This window comes from Muscardinus avellanarius (assembly GCF_963383645.1).
Source record: "Muscardinus avellanarius genome assembly, chromosome: 18".
NCBI lineage: Eukaryota > Metazoa > Chordata > Mammalia > Rodentia > Gliridae > Muscardinus > Muscardinus avellanarius.
The window spans coordinates 8,400,164-8,417,241 of record NC_137804.1 but is presented as its reverse complement, the minus strand read 5'-3'; the positions used below and the strand labels follow the sequence as shown (position 1 = coordinate 8,417,241).

The following is a 17,078-nucleotide window of genomic DNA, read 5'->3' as shown; positions in this document are numbered from 1 at the left end:
CCCCAGTACCACATGCACATAAAAAAATAAGTAAGTAAATAAATAAATAAAAAGCTGGATGTGGTGGCACACACTTATAATCCCAGTACTTGAGAGGTTGAGATAAGAGGATCACAGGGGCCTGCCAGCCTCAGCTACTTAGTGAGGCCCTCTGCAGCTCAGTGAGACCCTGTTTCAAAATAAAGGATAAAAAAATAGTGTTGGGGGGTGTAGCTTGGAGGTAGAACACCCCTGGGTTCCATCCCCAGAACCATACACACACACACACACACACACACACACACACACACACACACACAAATCAGGTTGAAGGTTTTGCTTTTGTTTTTGCACGAGGGATTGATTGAACCCAGGGGCGTTCTGCCTGCAAGTTGTTACATCCTCAACTCTTTTAATTTTTTATTTTGAAGTGAGTCTCACAAGGTTGATAAGGATTCTGCTAAGTTGCTTAGGCTGTCCTTGAACCTGCAATCCTCCTATCTCAGCCTCCTTACAAGTGTGGGGCAAGATATCTGGCGAGGTGCAGAGGGGTTTTGTTTTGTTTTGTTTTTCAATACTGGGGATTGAACCCAGGGGCATTCTACCTCCGAGCTACACCCTATTTTTTCTTATTTATTTATTTATTTATTTATTTATTTATTTATATTTTTTGTGGCACTGGGGATGGAGCCCAGAGGCATTCTACCTCTGAGCTACACCCGCATTTCTATTTTTTTATTCTTTATTTTGAAACAGGGTTTCACTAAGTTGCAAAACACCTTACTATGTAGCTGAGGCTGTCCAGAAACCTGGATCCTCCTGTCTCTGCCTCCCAAATGCTGGGATTACAAGTGTGGGCTACCACACCTGGCTATTATTTTTTTTTTTTAAACAGGGTCTTACTGAGCGCAAAGGGTCTAACTAAGTAGCTGAGGCTGTCCTTGAACTGTCTTTGACTGGTCTTCCAGTCTCAGCCTTCCAAATGCTGGGACTACAAGAGTGCACCACCAGGTTTTTGAGAGAAGGATCCAGGTTGCTTTGTCCCTCGAGGCCCCAGGGCAGGGGTAGGCACAGTCTCTATGGTGTGGAATGGGGTAGTTGAGCAGTAGGCTGTGCCTCCTGAGGACAGGGCAGTCCTGCTTGGCGTCTATGCCCCCCCTTTCTGAGAGAGGGTGATGTCTTCCTAAGGATGCACTGATGGGGCCTGAATAAGCCCTGTCTGGACCCCCATGCCACCTTTCCCTGGCCCCAGGGAGGCCTGTGGGTCACAGGAGCCCTCACAGCTGGCCCTCTCTTTCAGTTGCCCCTTGTTGTGTAGTTCTTGCTAGGCTCCTCCTCCCTTCCCCAAGAAGAAAAGAAGTTGGCTTCCTCTCTCCTTGGCAGTTCTTTGCTTGCTTGATGCTCCTGAGGCCAAGCCCAGTGGGCGCCGTCCTTAACCACACAGCCTGCTGCGGCCGCTTTGAGGGTCGGCCAGGTCCTCTGCTGGGAACCACTCCTGCTCTAATTGGGCCCCCGGAGGTGGCAGGCCCTTCTCACTTGTCTCTGCTCTGAGGCTGCGCCTCTCAAAGGGACAGCATGCTTCCTGGTGCCGCCGGCCCTGTAGCCAGCCATGGCAGAAATTCAGCCTTGTTCTACAGATGGAGAAACAGAAGACTGGGGCAGTCTGGGTCCCTGCCCAGGGCCACGACTAGACTGAGTTAGGTTGCCAGGAGTAATCACCAGAGAGCCGGGTGACATGGCCCTGCTCCCTACAGGACTGGCAATTGAACGAGTTCCCACAGGAAAAAGGCTGTGCCGTCGGCTCCCAGGGCCACCCTGGCCCTGCCGGACTTCAGGCATAGACTGCTGGTTTCCATGAAGAGCGTCCATGAGAACTGTCACATGGTTCAGAGACCTGGCCAGCCCACCAAGAGCCAGACGCTAGATGACCACCAGGAGCGGACACAGGCCCCAGTGCCTGGCCTGGCCAGCTGGTGGCAGTGACTTCGGACAGGAGGAGGCTGCCTCTGAGAAGCTTGCCTTGAAGACTGAGACAGGAGGATCCCAAGTTCAAAGACAGCCTCAGCAAAGGGTCGTTCATCAGCCTGCCGAGACCCTGTTTCAAAATAAAAATAAAATTTGGTTGGAAGTGTAGCTTGGAGGTAGAATGCCCCTAGATTCAATCCCCAGTGCCACGCACACACACATATTCACAAATTTTTATTTTGTGATTATTTTTGCTTTTTTCTTCATGGCTGTGCTTGTTTTAACTTTTATTTTATATATATGTATATGTATACATTTATTTATTTATTTATTTATTTATTTATTTATTTATTTATTGTGGTTGTGGTACTGGGATAGAACCCAGGGGCTTTTTGCCTCCAGGCTATATCTATCTATCTATCTATCTATCTATCTATCTATCTATATATATATATTTTTTTTCAGTACTGGGGATAGAACTCAGCGGCATGCTACCTTTGAGCTACACCCCCAGCCCTATTTTTTATTCTTTCTTCCTCTCCTCTTTCTTCTTCTTCTTCTTCTTCTTCTTCTTCTTCTTCTTCTTCTTCTTCTTCTTCTTCTCCTCCTCCTCCTCCTCCTCCTCCTCCTCCTCCTCCTCCTCCTCCTCCTCCTTCTTTTTCTTCTTCTTATTATTTTGTTGGTATTGGGGATAGAACCCTTCTACCTCCGAGCTACACTCCCAGACCTATTTTATATTTATTTTTGAAACAGGGTCTCACTGAGTTGCAAAGAGCCTCACTAAGTAGCTGAGGCTGTCCTCAAACCTGCCTCCCAAGCACTGGAATTGCAGGTCTATACCACCATGCCCAACAAGCATTATCCTTTATGGTGTCTTATTGTAAAGCCCTGATCCTCAGGCTATTGCTCTTCCCTCCAGAAACATCCAGCCCCTAATCGTGCCCCCCCTTCCCTGCCCCCCCACCTCTCCCTATGGTGCTTCCTGCTGTGAGGAAGCTTTGATCCCTCCACTACTTGGACAGGGCCCTGCCAGTCTCAGCCAGGGCTGGAGTCTGTTTAAGCTTCCTAAGGGGATGCCTCAGCCAGAAGAGACCCTGCAACCACTCAATCTGCCCTTATCACTGAGAGGGATCTGGGTTTCCAGCAGAAGGAGGCAGAGCTAGGCATGGTGGCACACGCTGGTAATCCCAGCATTTGGGAGGCTGAGATAGGAGGATCACAGTTCGCAGACAGCCTCAGCTGCTTAGGCCCTCTGTAACCCTGTTTCAACATAAAGAACAAAAGATAGGGTGGGGTGTCTCTAGGAAATAGAATGCCCCTGGGTCCCATCCCCAGTACCTCAAAAAAAAAAAAAAAAAAAAGATAAAGAAAAGAGGGCAGCAGAATTGGGCCGCGATGCTTGCCGCTGGGGTTCTGATCCAGCCAGGCAAGGAGTGAGTCTTCAGTTTTCCTGAGCTCAGTCCGACCCTCTGCCCGTGTGAACGGGATTACCCTGGGCGGTGTGACTGGCGGCTGGGGCAGCGCCCCTTCTTATGGAAAGCACTTGGCACCAGAGTGTGTGTGGGGACTGGCTGGCCGGGACTCAGAGCAGCCTTTCTACCACCAGCTCCCGCTCTCCGCTGCTGACGTGTAAGAGGTTTAGGGTTCAGGATTCTGGACAAGGGGCTTTTATCCTCAGGCTGCCATTCCCACTGGCCTGCCAAGCCATAGGGATGGGAACAAAAAGTGAGGAGGGGTCCGAATCTGCCCCCAGCCTACTGCTCTGGGAAGCACAGGTCCCTGCCCCATGGTGGAGGGTGGCTGACATCCAGCCCACTGAGCTGCCTGAGGCAGAGCTCAGGACGGGGTGTTCCCACCCTGCCATGGAGGCCTGGGCCACCCCATGCTGGCACGGGGTTCCAGGGGCATTCTATCTCCAAGCTATACCCCCCAGCTCAATTTTTCTTTATTTGAAACAGGGTCTAAGTTGCAGAGAGCCTCACTAAGTAGCTGAGGCTGGACACGAACCTGTGATTCTCCTGTCTCAGCCTCCCAAGTACTGGGATTACGAGCATTGGCCACCGTGCCCAACTCACCCGAGTTTATTTATTTATTTTTATTTTTATTTTTTTGCAGTACTGGGGATGAAACCCAGGGGCATTCTACCTCTGAACTATACCCCAGCCCTATTTTTTATTCCTTATTTTGAAACAGGGTCTCACTGAGTTGCAAAGGGCCTCACTGAGTAGCTGAGGCTGTCCGTGAACTGCAATCCTCCTGTCTCAGTCTCACAAATGCTGGGATTACAAGTGTGTGCCACCATGCCCAGCTACCTGCAGGTTTTTTGTTTGTTTGGTTGGTTTTGCAGGTCTGGGGATGGAACCCAGGGGCATTAGACCTCCGAGCTATACCCCCTGCCCTATTTTTTTAGTATGTATGTATGTATGTATGTATGTATGTATGTATGTATGTATGTATATTCCTGGAAGCCCTTCTACCTCCGGGCTACACTCCCAGCCCTATTTTTTTTATATTTTGAGATAGGGTCTTGTAAGCCAGGCGGCTGGCTTCGAACCTGTGCGATCCTCCTGTCTCTGCCTCCCAAGCGCGGGGATTACAAGCGTGCACCACCACGCCCCGCTCTTAGTCTTTATTTTGAAACCAGGTCTCACTGAGTTGCAGAGGGCCTCACTAAGTAGCTGAGGCTGTCCGTGAACCGCGATCCTCCAGGTCTCAGCCTCCCTAATGCTGGGATTACAAGCGTGCACCACCCGCCCGGCCCTACCTGCAGGTTTTGATGAGGGCTAATGCCTGTGGATTCTGCATGGGTGCTGGCATTCTGGATTTCTTCCTTCCTTTTCTTTCTTTCTTCCTTCCTTCCTTCCTTCCTTCCTTCCTTCCTTCCTTCCTTTCTTTCTTTCTTTCTTTCTTTTTCTTTTCTTCTTTTGCGGGTCTCCGGATGGAACCCAGAGGCATTTTGACCTCTGAGCTACACCCTCTGCCCAATTTTTTATTCTTTATTTTGAAACAGGGTCTCACTGAGTTGCAAAGGGCCTAAGTAGCTGAGGCTGTTCGCGAACCACGATCCTCCGGGCTCAGCCTCTGGAATGCTGGGATTACAAGCCTGCACCACCAAGCCTGGCTTCACTCTGAATTTCTTAACCCACAGCGTGAGCCAGTGTCTGCCGCCCTCTGCTGGGTGTGCAGGGAAGGCCCAGCTAGCCTGGCCCCCTTGATTTCCTTTGGCTGCGCCACCTGAGAGTTCTGAGGGGTACTCTTCACCTCCAGGCTAGGAAGACTGCCTGGTCACAGATGGCACAGGGGTCAGGCGCAGGTAGGAGGAAAAGACTCATCAGTTTAGAGACAGGAAGGCCAAGCGAGCACAGGAAGTGATGAGGTTTGGAGTGGGGCTGGAGGGGCCCCCGCTGTGTTTTTATTAGAGATGGTCACCGGCTTCCATAAATAGACCTAGTGGGTACATCCAGCACTGAGCTGAAGGGCAGGTGCTGTTACCGGGAGGCAAAAATAAGACAACCCAGGGGGTGTCTGAGTGAGCTCTGGGTTCCAGGGCACAGGCTTGGGTTCCTACTAAGGAAGGATGACAGGGATGGGGCGGAGGAAAGCCAACTAACGGGAGGAAAACAGACGTGGTGCAGACGTGCTGGGAGTGGGTGTGAGAAGCCACGGGCAGCGGCAAGCAATGGAGGCTGCAGGTCCTGCTCTCGTGTCACCCACTGTGGGCGTGGACACTGGCAGAGGAGCTACCTGTGAGGGAGAAGGGCTTTGTCCTCCTGCTCATCGTCCTGTCCACTGCTGGTGTGGTTTGGAGGCTTCAGCCCCCTTCCCCCGAGAACACTCCAGGCCAGGGCCACCAGCTCCCTCAATGCCATGTCAGAGCCTCTTTGCTCTTCTGTTCCCGCAGCTCCTCCAGGAGGAGTCTACCCAACTCCCGTCATTAAACCCTCTCTGAGCCAGAAGCAGTGGGATTACATGCCCATAATCCCAGTACTTGCAGACTGAGACCAGAGGATCACAGGTTCAAGGCCTGTGCGCAGCAGGTTAACAAGACCCTCAGCAACTTAGTAAAACTGTTTAAAAATAAAAATTGCCAGGCGTGGTGGCGCACGCTTGTAATCCCCGTGCTTGGGAGGCAGAGACAGGAGTATCGCGCTGGTTCGGAGCCAGCCTTAAGAGACCCTGTTTCCACATAAAGTTAAAAAATAGGTCTGGGAGTGTAGCCCGGAGGTAGAAGGGCTTCCAGGAACCCCAGTACCACCAATAAAATAAAAAAAAAAATAAATAAATAAAAATTAAAAAAAAAATAGCCAGGTGTCCTGGCACATACCTGAGATCCCAGTACTTGTGAGGCTGACACAAGAGGGTCCCAGGTTTGTGGTCAGTCTCCACAACTTAGTGAGAGCCTGTTTCAAAATAAAAAATAAAATAGGGCTGGGGTGTAGCTCAGAGGTAGAATGCCTCCAGCACCACAATAAAAAGATATTCTTATGAGCTGCAAGAGGGTATTGTGGGAGTTTGTGGCTTGGACATGTACATGTGTAGATTATGATTTAACATATGGAGTGGTCTAGTTTTATCTTGATCCACTATCATGAGTTTGATGTTGATATTCTTTTTGGGGGGAGTACAGGGGATGAAACCCAGGGGCCTTCTACCTCCAAGCCACACCCCAGCCCTATTTTTTATTTTGAAACCAGGTCTCACTGAGTTGTAAAGGGCCTCACTAAGTAGCTGAGGCTGTCCCTGAACAGAAATCCTCCGGTATCAGCCTCCCAAATGCTGAGATTACAAGCTTGTGTCACCTGGCTTGATGCTGAAATTCTGTAAAATTGTTTATTCCACAAAACAAGACCTGATTGTGGGCATCAGGTTTAGCTCCTGGAGGGTCAGGGGCTTTCTCTTCCTTACCATCAGTAAGTCACTTTGATACAGAAGTGGCCTTGATTTTCATTCCAGGCATAGAGCCTCAGATAAGTGGCTACATTCTGCATCTATCTATCATCTATCTATCTATCTATCTATCTATCTATCTTTACAGTTTTGGGGGTTGAACCCAGGGGCATTCTACCTCCAAGCTACACCATCAGCCCTCTTTTTTATTCTTTATTTTGAAACAGGGTCTCACTGAGCTGCAAAGGGCTTCACTAGTAACTGAGGCTGTCTGCGAACCGAGATCCTCCTGTCTCAGCCTCCCAAATGCTGGGATTAAAAACGTGTGCTACCACACCCAGCTTATTCTTTATTTTGGAACAGGGTTTTACTAAATTGCAGAGGGCCTCATTAAGTAGGTGAGGCTGACCGTGAACCTGAGATCCTCCAGTCTCAGCTTTCCCAAGTACTGGGATTACAAGCTTGCGCCACCAGGCCCGGTTTTCTACACAACTCGTCAAGGCCCAACTGGTATTTTTTTTTTTCGGGAGAGAGCAACTGCCTCTACGGCCACGGGCAGAAGGTAGGACAAGGCTGAGAAAGGGAAGCAGGCGGCAGCCCTGGGACGCCTTCCCGCCCGCGAGCTTCACGCATGCGCACGCGTCGCCCGCCGAGGCGTCCTCCCGATTGGCTGCGGCGGAGTGCCATTGCGCACGCGTGCTGCTCGTGCGGCGCTGTGTTGCGGGGACGGTGAGCGTGTGTGGATCTCAGTCTCCGTCCCCACAGTGCCCTAGTTTCTCACCCTGGGCGCTGGTTCCGGAGCTGGAAATGTTCCCGGAACTCAATAATCTCCTCAACACCTCTCCTGCCCGGGCGGAGCAGGTAGGACGCCGCGGCCGGAAAGGGGCGGGCCCTGGAGGCGGCGGAAGACGGCTTCCGGGCCGCGGTCGGAAGTGGGCGGGCCCTAGAGGCGGTGGAAGACGGCTTCCGGCCGCGGCGCGCGGGGGCCCGGGGGTCACAGGTTTAAGGCAGCTTCGGCCACCTAATGAGACCCTCTTTTAAGAAAATAGGTCTCGGGTGTAGCTCAGAGGTAGAGAACCTCTGGGTTCAGTCCCCAGGACAGGGGAAAAAAAAAAAGGCTGGAATGCTGTCGGACGGTTGGGTTGTTTTAGTCCGTGGACACGTACCCGGGATCCCTGTGTGTCCACTGGGCGGCTGGGGAGGGACCTGCGCTCCGGACGCGCCCTGGCCTGGAGGGATGCTGTAGAGCTGTGCAGGGCCCCGGCCCCAGCCAGATCTCTCACGTTATAATCTAAGGGTCGGCCGGGCGTGGTGGCCCACGCTTGAAATCCCAGTACTTGGAAGGTCAGGTTCGAGGACAGCCTCAGTGAGTAGTGAGCGTCTCATCAGCCTAGGAGACCCTGTTTAATAATAATAATAATAAGCTGGGCGTGGTGACGCATGCTTATAATCCCAGTATTCGGGAGGCTGAGACAGGAGGATCGCGGTTCACGGACAGCTTTGTCTACTTAGTGAGGCTCTTTGCAACTCAGCCCCTGTTTCAAAATTAGGAATTAAAAAGTTAGGGCTGGAGGTGTAACTTGGAGGTAGAATGCCCCTGGGTTCAATCCCCAGTACTGCAGTAATAATAATAATAATAATAATAATAATAATAATAATGATAATAAGGCTGGGGTGTAGCTAGCTCTGAGGTAGAATGCCCTGGGGCTCAATCCCCTGTGACACAACACACACTTTTCAAGAGTCATCTCTCTCTCTCTCTCTCTCTCTCTCTCTCTTTTTTGTGTGTGTGGTACTGGGGTTCCTGGAAACCCTTCTAAATCCGGGCTATACTCCCAGACCTACTTTTTTATACTTTTTTTATTTGGAAACAAGGTCTCTTAAACCAGCACGGCTGGCTTTGAACCTGCGCGATCCTCCTGTCTTCGCCTCCCAAGTGCGGGGATTACAAGCCTGCGCCACTACGCCTGGCAAGGGTCAGCTCTTCTAGAGTCATAACTGGTTTATTCCATAACTTTGTCTGCTTAGTGAAATAGTGGGCTCTTCTTGGCAGCCAGGTACCAATGTGTGTGAATCCTTTTTTTGTGGGGAGGAGATTGAATCCAGGGGCATTTTACCTCTGAGCTACATCCTTAGCCTGAGTTTATTCTTTTTTTTTTTTTTTTTTTTTTTTTGTGGGTCTGGCGACAGAACCCAGAGACATTTTACCTCCGAGCTACACCACCTGCCCTATTTTTTATTCTTTACTTTGAGACAGGGTCTCACTAAGTTGCGGAGGGCCTCACTAAGTAGCTGAGACTGTCCTCGAACCACGATGCTCCAGTCTCAGCCTCCCAAATGCTGGGATTACAAGCGTGCGCCACCACGCCCTGCTTATTCTTTATTTTGAAACAGGGTCTCACTAAACTGCTAAGTAGCTGAGGCTGGCTGCAAACCCAGATCCTCCTGTGTCAGCCTCCCAAATACTGGAACTACAAGCGTGTGCAAACGCCCGGCCCCCAGCCCTATTTTTAAATTTTTATTTATTTATTGTGGTACTGGGCTATACTCCCAGACCTATTTTATACTTTGTTTACTTTGTTTGGAAACAGGGTCTCACTAAGTAGCTTTGGTTCATCATGAGCCTGTACTGGGATTATTGGGATTATAAACCTGCATTACCACACCCAGCCAGTGGGTCTTTTTTATTTATTTATTTTTTATTTTTCGGTATTGGAGATAGAACCAATTCCCTCTTTCTTCCTTTTTTCTTTCTTTCTATATTTCTTTTTTCTTTTGGTGGTACTGGGGATGAAGCCCAGGGGCTTTTTTACTTCCAGGCTATATTCCCAGACCTATTTTATACTTTATTTGGAAACAGGGTCTCACTAAGTTGCTGAGAGCCTCACTCAGTAGCTGAGGCTGGCTTCGAACCTGTATGATCCTCCTGTCTCAACCTCCCAAGCATTGGGATTACAAGCGTGTGCCACCACACCTGACCCCTCTTTTTTTTTAATATTCTTTATTTTGAAACAGGGTCTCACTGAGTTGCAAAGGGCCTCACTAAGTATTAGCTGAGGCTGTCCAGGAACCGTGATCCTTCTTCTCAGCCTCCCAAATGCTAGGATTACAAGCAAGTGCCACCACACCCAGCTTTTCTTAGAATTCTTTTTTTTTTTTTTTTTTTTTTTTTGCAGCACTGGGGATCAAACCTATAGGCATTCTATCTCTGAGCTAACCCCCAGCCCTTTATTATTTATTTTAGTATTGTCCTGGGGATTGAACCCAGGGGAATTATATTTATGTGTTACCTCCAAGCCCTATTTTATTTTTAATTAATTTATTTATATTTTGTTTGGTACTGGTGAACTGAACCCAGGGGCAGTCTACCTCTGCATTACACCCCCCAGTCCTATATTTTATTTTTATTTTGAACCGGTCTCGTTATTTGCTGAGGTCCTTTGAACCTGTGATCCTCCTGTCTCAACTTCTTAAATACTAGGATGACAGGCATGTTCCAGTATGCTTGGTTTAATTCTCATTTTGTGTTTTTTAGGGGAAATTGACTCTGCTCTGTGATTCAGAGACAGATGGTAGCTTCCTTGTGCACCACTTTCTCTCCTTCTACCTCAAAGGTGTGGTATATTGATGCTATAGAAAAGAAACCCAAGGCAGGGAAGGAAGGGAGGGATGAAGGGAGGATATTTATTGGCACAATGCCTGTAATATACCAAAATTGGGCTGGAGGGTGTAGCTCAGAGGTAGAATGCCCTTGGCTTCTATCCCCAGCACCACAATAAATTGAATAAATAAAATCCCCAGCACCAATAAACAAAAATAAAATAGGGCTGGGAATTGTGTCTTGGTGTCACAGTTCAGTCCCCAATTCTGATAATAAAAAAAGGATTATATTCCTGTATCCCACATAAAAAAGACACAATTTATTTATAGCCAAACAAAATTAAGTGCCTGGTAGTACGTCGCAGAATCAATGAAATAAGGTAAACTGTTAAGTGTGAGAAGCACATCTAGCATAAGTGGCAACTGAGTGTCTAGTTTTTTTTTTTTGTTTGTTTGTTTTTCTGGTACTGGGGATGGAACCCAGGGGCATTCATTCTACCTCCGAGCTATACTCCCAGCCCTATTTTTTTTTTTTTTTTTTTTTTTTTTTTTTGCGGGGCTGGGGATGGAACCCAGAGGCATTTGAACTCCAAGCTAAACCCCTGCCCTATTTTTTAGTCTTTATTTTTGAAACAGGGTCTCACTAAGTTGCGGAGGGCCTCACTAAGTAGCTGAGGTTGTCCGTGAACTGCGATCCTCCAGTCTCAGCCTCCTGAATGCTGGGATGACAAGAGTGAGCCACCACGCCCTGCTCCCCAGCCCTATTTTTATTCTTTATTTTGAAACAAGGTTTCACTGAGTTGCAAAGGGCCTCACTGAGTAGCTGAGGCTGTCCTTGAACCATGATCCTCCTTGTCTCAGCCTGCTGGGATTATAAGCGTGCAATACCACGCCCACTGTGGGTGTCTAGTTTTGCACCAGTGTCTTTGTTTCCTGAGGTATGAAGGGTATAAGACTGATAATAAGCAGAGGACTTATTAAAAATGAATTTATTTTGTTTTTTAGCTAACTGTAAAGTCTGCTTTGTGGCCCTTCTTCAGTCTTTCAGTCACTACAGTATGGTGGGACAGAAGCTGGTAAGCACTTAGGCCTCTGTGGTGAGTGTGTGCCCTGTGCTGGAGCTTGAGCTCCATACTGGGTTGGGGGATTCGTTGCATTTACCTAAGTGGATTGCAATTAGCTGGGCATGGTGGCGCATACTTGTAATCCCAGCATTCAGTAGGCTGAGACCAGAGGATGGAGGTTCCCAGACAGCCTCGGAGGTCAAATGCCCCTGGGTTTCATCCCCAAACCTGCAAAAAAAAAAAAAAAAAAAAGTAGATTGCAATGAGTAGGACAAAGGTGATGGGCAGGAGTTGTGTGTGTCAGGGCAGCTGTTGGACACATAGTGTTGATAGTGGGAGGACATTGCATGTGTGTGGCATGAATGAGCAACTGAGACTGGCCAAGGGGCTGGAGGTCTGAAGAATTCCTTGTCAACCTCGTTTCTTCATAGGTAGAGCCAAGAGGTATATTTTTAGAAACTGTCACCCTTACTGCATGTGGTGGATGTGCCTGTAATCCCAGTACTGGGGAAGCTAAAACAGAAGGAACTCAGCCTCAACAACTTAAGTGAAACCTTGTTTCAAAATAAGAAAATAAAGCCAGGTTTGTAATCCCAGCATTTGGGAGACTGAGAAAGGAGGATCATGGTTCGCAGTCAACCTCAGGTACTTAGTGAGGCCCTTTGCAACTCAGTGAGACCCTGTTTGAAAATAAAGAATAAAAATAGGGCTGGAAGCCAGGTGTGGTGGCGCATGCTTATAATCCCCGTGCTTGGGAGGCTAAGACAGGAGGATCGCGCAGGTTTGAAGCTAGCTGCAATGGTTTAAGAGACCCTGTTTCCAAATAAAATATAAAATAGGTCTGGGAGTGTAGCCCGGAGGTAGAAGGCCCCTGGGTTCCATCCCCAGTGGCACCAAAAAAATAAAAAATAAAATAGGCCTGGGAGTGTAGCTTGAAGGTAGAATGCCCCTGGGTTCCATCCCCAGCACTGCAAAGTGAATGAATGAATGAATGAATGAATGAATGAATGAATAAATATAAATAAATAAATAAAATAAAATAGGGCACACACTTGTAATCCCAGCATTTGGGAGGCTGAGACCAGAGGATCATGTTCGTGGACAGCCTCAGCTACTTAGTGATGATCTCTGCAACTTAGTGAGCCCCTATTTCAAAATAAAGAATAAAGATAGGGTGTATTCATTTCGAGTCACCCCCCATGCCATTTTGACATGGAGCTGTATTTCTATTTTCTGTATTTCTATATTTCTAATAAACTTCTTTAAATCTTCCAAAAAAAAAAAGAATAAAAATAAAATAGGGCTGGGGGTGTAGGTCAGAGGTAGAATACCCCTCATTACACACACATACACACAACACACACACACACACACACACACACACACACACACACCAAAAGAAAGTACACAGTTCTTTTTATTTTTATTTTTTATTTTTATATTTTTGTGGTACTGGGAATGGAACCCAGGGACATTCTACATTCATGCTACAGCCCAAGCCCTTTTTTTTGGTGGTACTGGGGTTCTTGGAAACCCTTCAACCTCCAGGCTACACTCCCAGACCTATTTTTATAGTTTATTTATTTGGAAACAGGGTCTCTCTTTTTTTTTTTTTTTTTTCTTTATTTTTTTTTCTTTTTTTTTTTATTGGTGCACTGTATTCATACATCATAGTAGGATACATACTTTTGTAGACATACATGCACACTTTTCCCAGTCAGCCCCCACCCAATCCCCACCCCATTCTCTCCCTATCCCTCCCTCCCATGCTTGGCTTAGTAGTTGACATCTAGTATTATGGCAATTTATCTAAAATTAAAAATGATAATCTCACATAACAGTTTCATTTGTCTGATACCAAGCTTTTGATGACTTAAAGATAACATTTCAATATTTCTTTTTGCTTTCTTTCTTACCAGAGAATCTATTTTTTCTATTTTTTAGGTGAAACTATCATATATTTATGTATTTATTTTTCAGAAAAAAATCTATCCTAATATGGAATATGGAGTCTAGGTACCCAAAACGATCTTGAAAAAGAACAAAGCTAGAAGATATATATTTTCTGATTTCAAACCATATAAAGCTACAATAATTGAAACCGTGTAGTACTATTCTAAAGGTAGATATATAAACCATTGGAGTTAAATAAAAGCCTAGAGCTAAATTCTTCCCTATATTGTCAAGTTATTTTTGACAAGGTTTCCACGAACATTTGGTGGTGGAAATGATAATCTTTTAACTAAATATTGTAAAAAAATAATAATTACATGGAAAAGAATAAAATTGGACCCTTACCTAATCCCATATACAAATATTAACTCAAAATAGATAATAGACTAAATATAAATCTTAAGACTATAAACTTTTAGGAGAAAATCTGGGTCATAAAACCTCACAACATTGAAATTGGCAGTGATTTCTTGGTTATGATTTCAATGGCACAGGCAACATAGGAGTATACAGACTCCCTAAAAAATAAAAAAATAAAAAAATTGTATATCCAAAGACAATGTAAACAGAGTTAACAGTTACTAATAGAATGGGATAAAATATTTCCAATTGCTATATCTGAAGGTATATTAATATTCCAACTAGAAATCCTAAAAATTAACAACAATAAAGGCAAACAATACCATTTAGAGATAGGTAAAAGACTAACATAAATAATGAATCTCCACAGATAACCAATCTTAATTGTCTGTTGGATGGAAACTCTTGTTTCTCTGGTTCTGGTGTGTGTTACCTATTTCTTCTTTGTAGTTAATCTCTTTGAGTATTTTCTCTAGTGCTGGTTTTGAAGACATAAATTCCTTCAGTTTCTGTTTGTCATGGAAGCTTCTTATTTCTCCATCTAATTTGATAGAAAGTTTTGCTGGGTAGGAAATTTTTGGCTGGAAGTTGTTTTCTTTCAGAGTTTGGAATATGTTACTCCAAGCCCTTCTGGCTCTCATGACTTGGTTTGGGAAGTCTGGAGTGATTCTAATTGGCTTGCCTCTGAATGTCACTTGGCCCTTTGTTTTTGTTGCCTTTAAGATTCTCTGCTTGGCTTCCACATTGGTCATTTTGACAATTATGTGGCGTGGGGATCCTCTTCTCCGATCCTGTCTAAAGGGAGTTCTATAAGTTTCCTGGACCTTTGTATCAACCTCTTGCTCTATGTTTGGAAAATTTTCTGCTATTACTTCTTTGAAGATATTGTTGATCCCTTTGGTTTCACTTTCTTTTCCCTCCTCTATTCCAATTATTCTTAGGTTAGCTCTCTTAAAATGGGCCCATATTTCTTCAATATCAGATTCCTGCTGTCGGATATTTTTTTCTAGATTAGAAACTATGCGTTCATTTTTGGATTGCTCATCTTCTAAGAGTGAGATTCTGTTCTCCATGTGTTCTAATCGGTTGTTTGTGCTTTGAATTGAGGCCTTTACTTCATTAATTGCATCCTTTATCTCTTTTTGGCTCTCTCTGAGTTCTTTTCGAAGCACCTCTATTATTTCTACAGTTATTTTCCTGATTTGATCTTCTAGAAATCTCTGATTTTCTGTTTTATCGGGTTCTGATGTTGTGGGGTTGTGGGCATTAATTGTTCCAGTATTATTCCTCTTTCCCATGATTTCGGATGTTTGTGCCTTCTCTGGGTTCTTCCCTTGGGTCACTATGACTTCGCGTAAGGTGTTCTGGATCTCGAGTCAGTAGTATCTCGGACCCCACTGCTCCTTTACTGGGTTTTATCACAGAGTCTCCGACCCAGAGAGTTGATAGAGGCTGCTTTAGACTGTGGGGGGTGCCAGGTTGCACGTTCTCCTATGGTGTGATATCTCTGCCACCGCCCCTCCACCACTGGGTCAAGTCCCAGGGAGTACAGTACTGGGATTTCTCCTCTGTGGCCCGCAATTTGACTCACTGTTCTTGAGTACGCAGATGTAGCTGTACCGGATTCGGTGAATTCTCTGCTGCTGCCGCCGGTGGCAATATGGCGCCGCTGCTACGCCCTCGGCTATGGGGCTGGCGTTTTTCTTCTTGATTTTGATTTCTACTCTGAATCCCTGCAGCGTGTGCTGAGCACGGCCACTGGGAGCTTTAGATGCTCTCTGCGCGGAGAAATCCCGCCTAGCTGTTCCGCAGTGGCTCACCTCGGCTTGCTGTAGCCGTCCCGTGAATTCGCCGGTGCCTCCAGCAGTATGGCGCTGCTGCCGCTTCTGCCGCGTCCTTGGGCGCGAGGCCGGTGTATCTCCTCTGTGGCTCTGTTCTCAGTCCGCTTTCTCTCTGGAGCCTGGTGATTTTTTGTTTCACTGGTGATGGTGTTTTCTGGCTATGAAAGGCGCTGATTTTGTGGTAATGGAGATTAAGCCCCGCTTTTCTCGGTCGCCATCTTCCCGGAAGTCCGGAAACAGGGTCTCTTAAGCCAGTGTGGCTGGCTTCGAACCTGCGCGATCCTCCTGTCTCTGCCTCCCAAGTGCAGGGATTACAAGTGTGCGCCACCACGCCCGGCTTTCTTTTTTTTTTTTTTTTTTTTTGCCGGTCTATGGCACCCAGAGGCATTCGAATTCCGAGCTATACCCCCTGCCCATTTTTTTTTTTTCTTTTTTTTGAAACGGTCTCACTGAGTTGCAAAGAGCCTCACTAAGTAGCTGAGGCTGTCCATGAACTGCAATCCTCCGGTCTCAGCCTCCCGAATACTGGGATTACAAGTGTGCGCCCCCACGCCTGGCTTATTTTTTTATTATTTATTTTGAAACAGGGTCTCAAGGAGTTGCCAAGGGCCTCACTAAGTAGTAGCTGAGGCTGTTCTCAAACTGCGATCCTCCTGAATCAGCCTCGCAAATGCTGAGATTACAGTTGTATGCCACCACACCGGGCTTTTTTATTTTATTTAATTTTGTTTTGTGTGTGTGTGTGTGTGTGGTGCTGGGAATTAAACCCAGGGGCATTTTACCTCCAAGATACACATCCAGCCTATTTTTATTTTTTATTTATTTATTTATTTTTTGTGGTACCCAGGGGCTTTTCTACCTCCAGGCTATACTCCCAGACCTATTTTATAATTTATTTGAAAACAGGGTCTCACTAAGTTGCTGAGAGCCTCACTAAGTAGCTGAGGCTGGCTTGGAATCTGTGGGATCCTCCTGTCTCAGGCTCCGAAGCACAGTGATTACAAGTGTGTGCCACCATGCCTGGCTCCAGCCCTTTTTTTTTTTTTTTTTTTTTTGGTGGTACTGGGGTTCCTGGAAACCCTTCTACCTCCGGGATACATTCCCAGACCTATTTTTATATTTTTTTAAAATTTGGAAACAGGGTCTCTTAAGCCAGCAAGGCTAGCTTCGAACCTGCCTCCACCTCCCAAATATGGGGATTACAAGTGTGCACCCCCATGCCTGGCCAGCCCTATTTTTAAAAATTTTATTTTAGAAATAGTTTCACAGCCTGGCGTGGTGATGCACACTTGTAATCCTAGTACTTGGGAGGCTGAGAGAAGAGGGTCTCAGGTTCAAAGCCAGCCTTGGCAACTTAGCGAGGCTTTCAGCAACCTAATGAGATTCTGTTTCCAAGTAAGAAATAAAAGCAGTCTGAAGCCGGGCGTGA

At 46.5% G+C, this 17,078-nt stretch overlaps 1 protein-coding gene across 6 annotated transcripts in view; it reads left to right on the top strand.

Moving 5' to 3' along the window:
- Positions 1 to 7,638: 7,638 nt before the first annotated feature.
- Positions 7,639 to 17,078, top strand: part of ELP6 (elongator acetyltransferase complex subunit 6) — a gene marked incomplete at both ends in the record, with an annotated part of 18,665 nt that continues 9,225 nt past the window's right edge. For 4 of the 6 annotated variants that reach the window (XM_080715719.1, XM_080715718.1, XM_080715717.1 and 1 more), the window contains 3 exons: positions 7,639 to 7,692; positions 10,367 to 10,445; positions 11,437 to 11,507. In XM_080715719.1, the coding sequence (XP_080571845.1) occupies positions 7,639 to 7,692; positions 10,367 to 10,445; positions 11,437 to 11,507 (204 nt within the window). The remainder of the gene's footprint in view (positions 7,693 to 10,366; positions 10,446 to 11,436; positions 11,508 to 17,078) is intronic. The other 2 variants (XM_080715721.1, XM_080715720.1) reach the window with 1 other exon arrangement.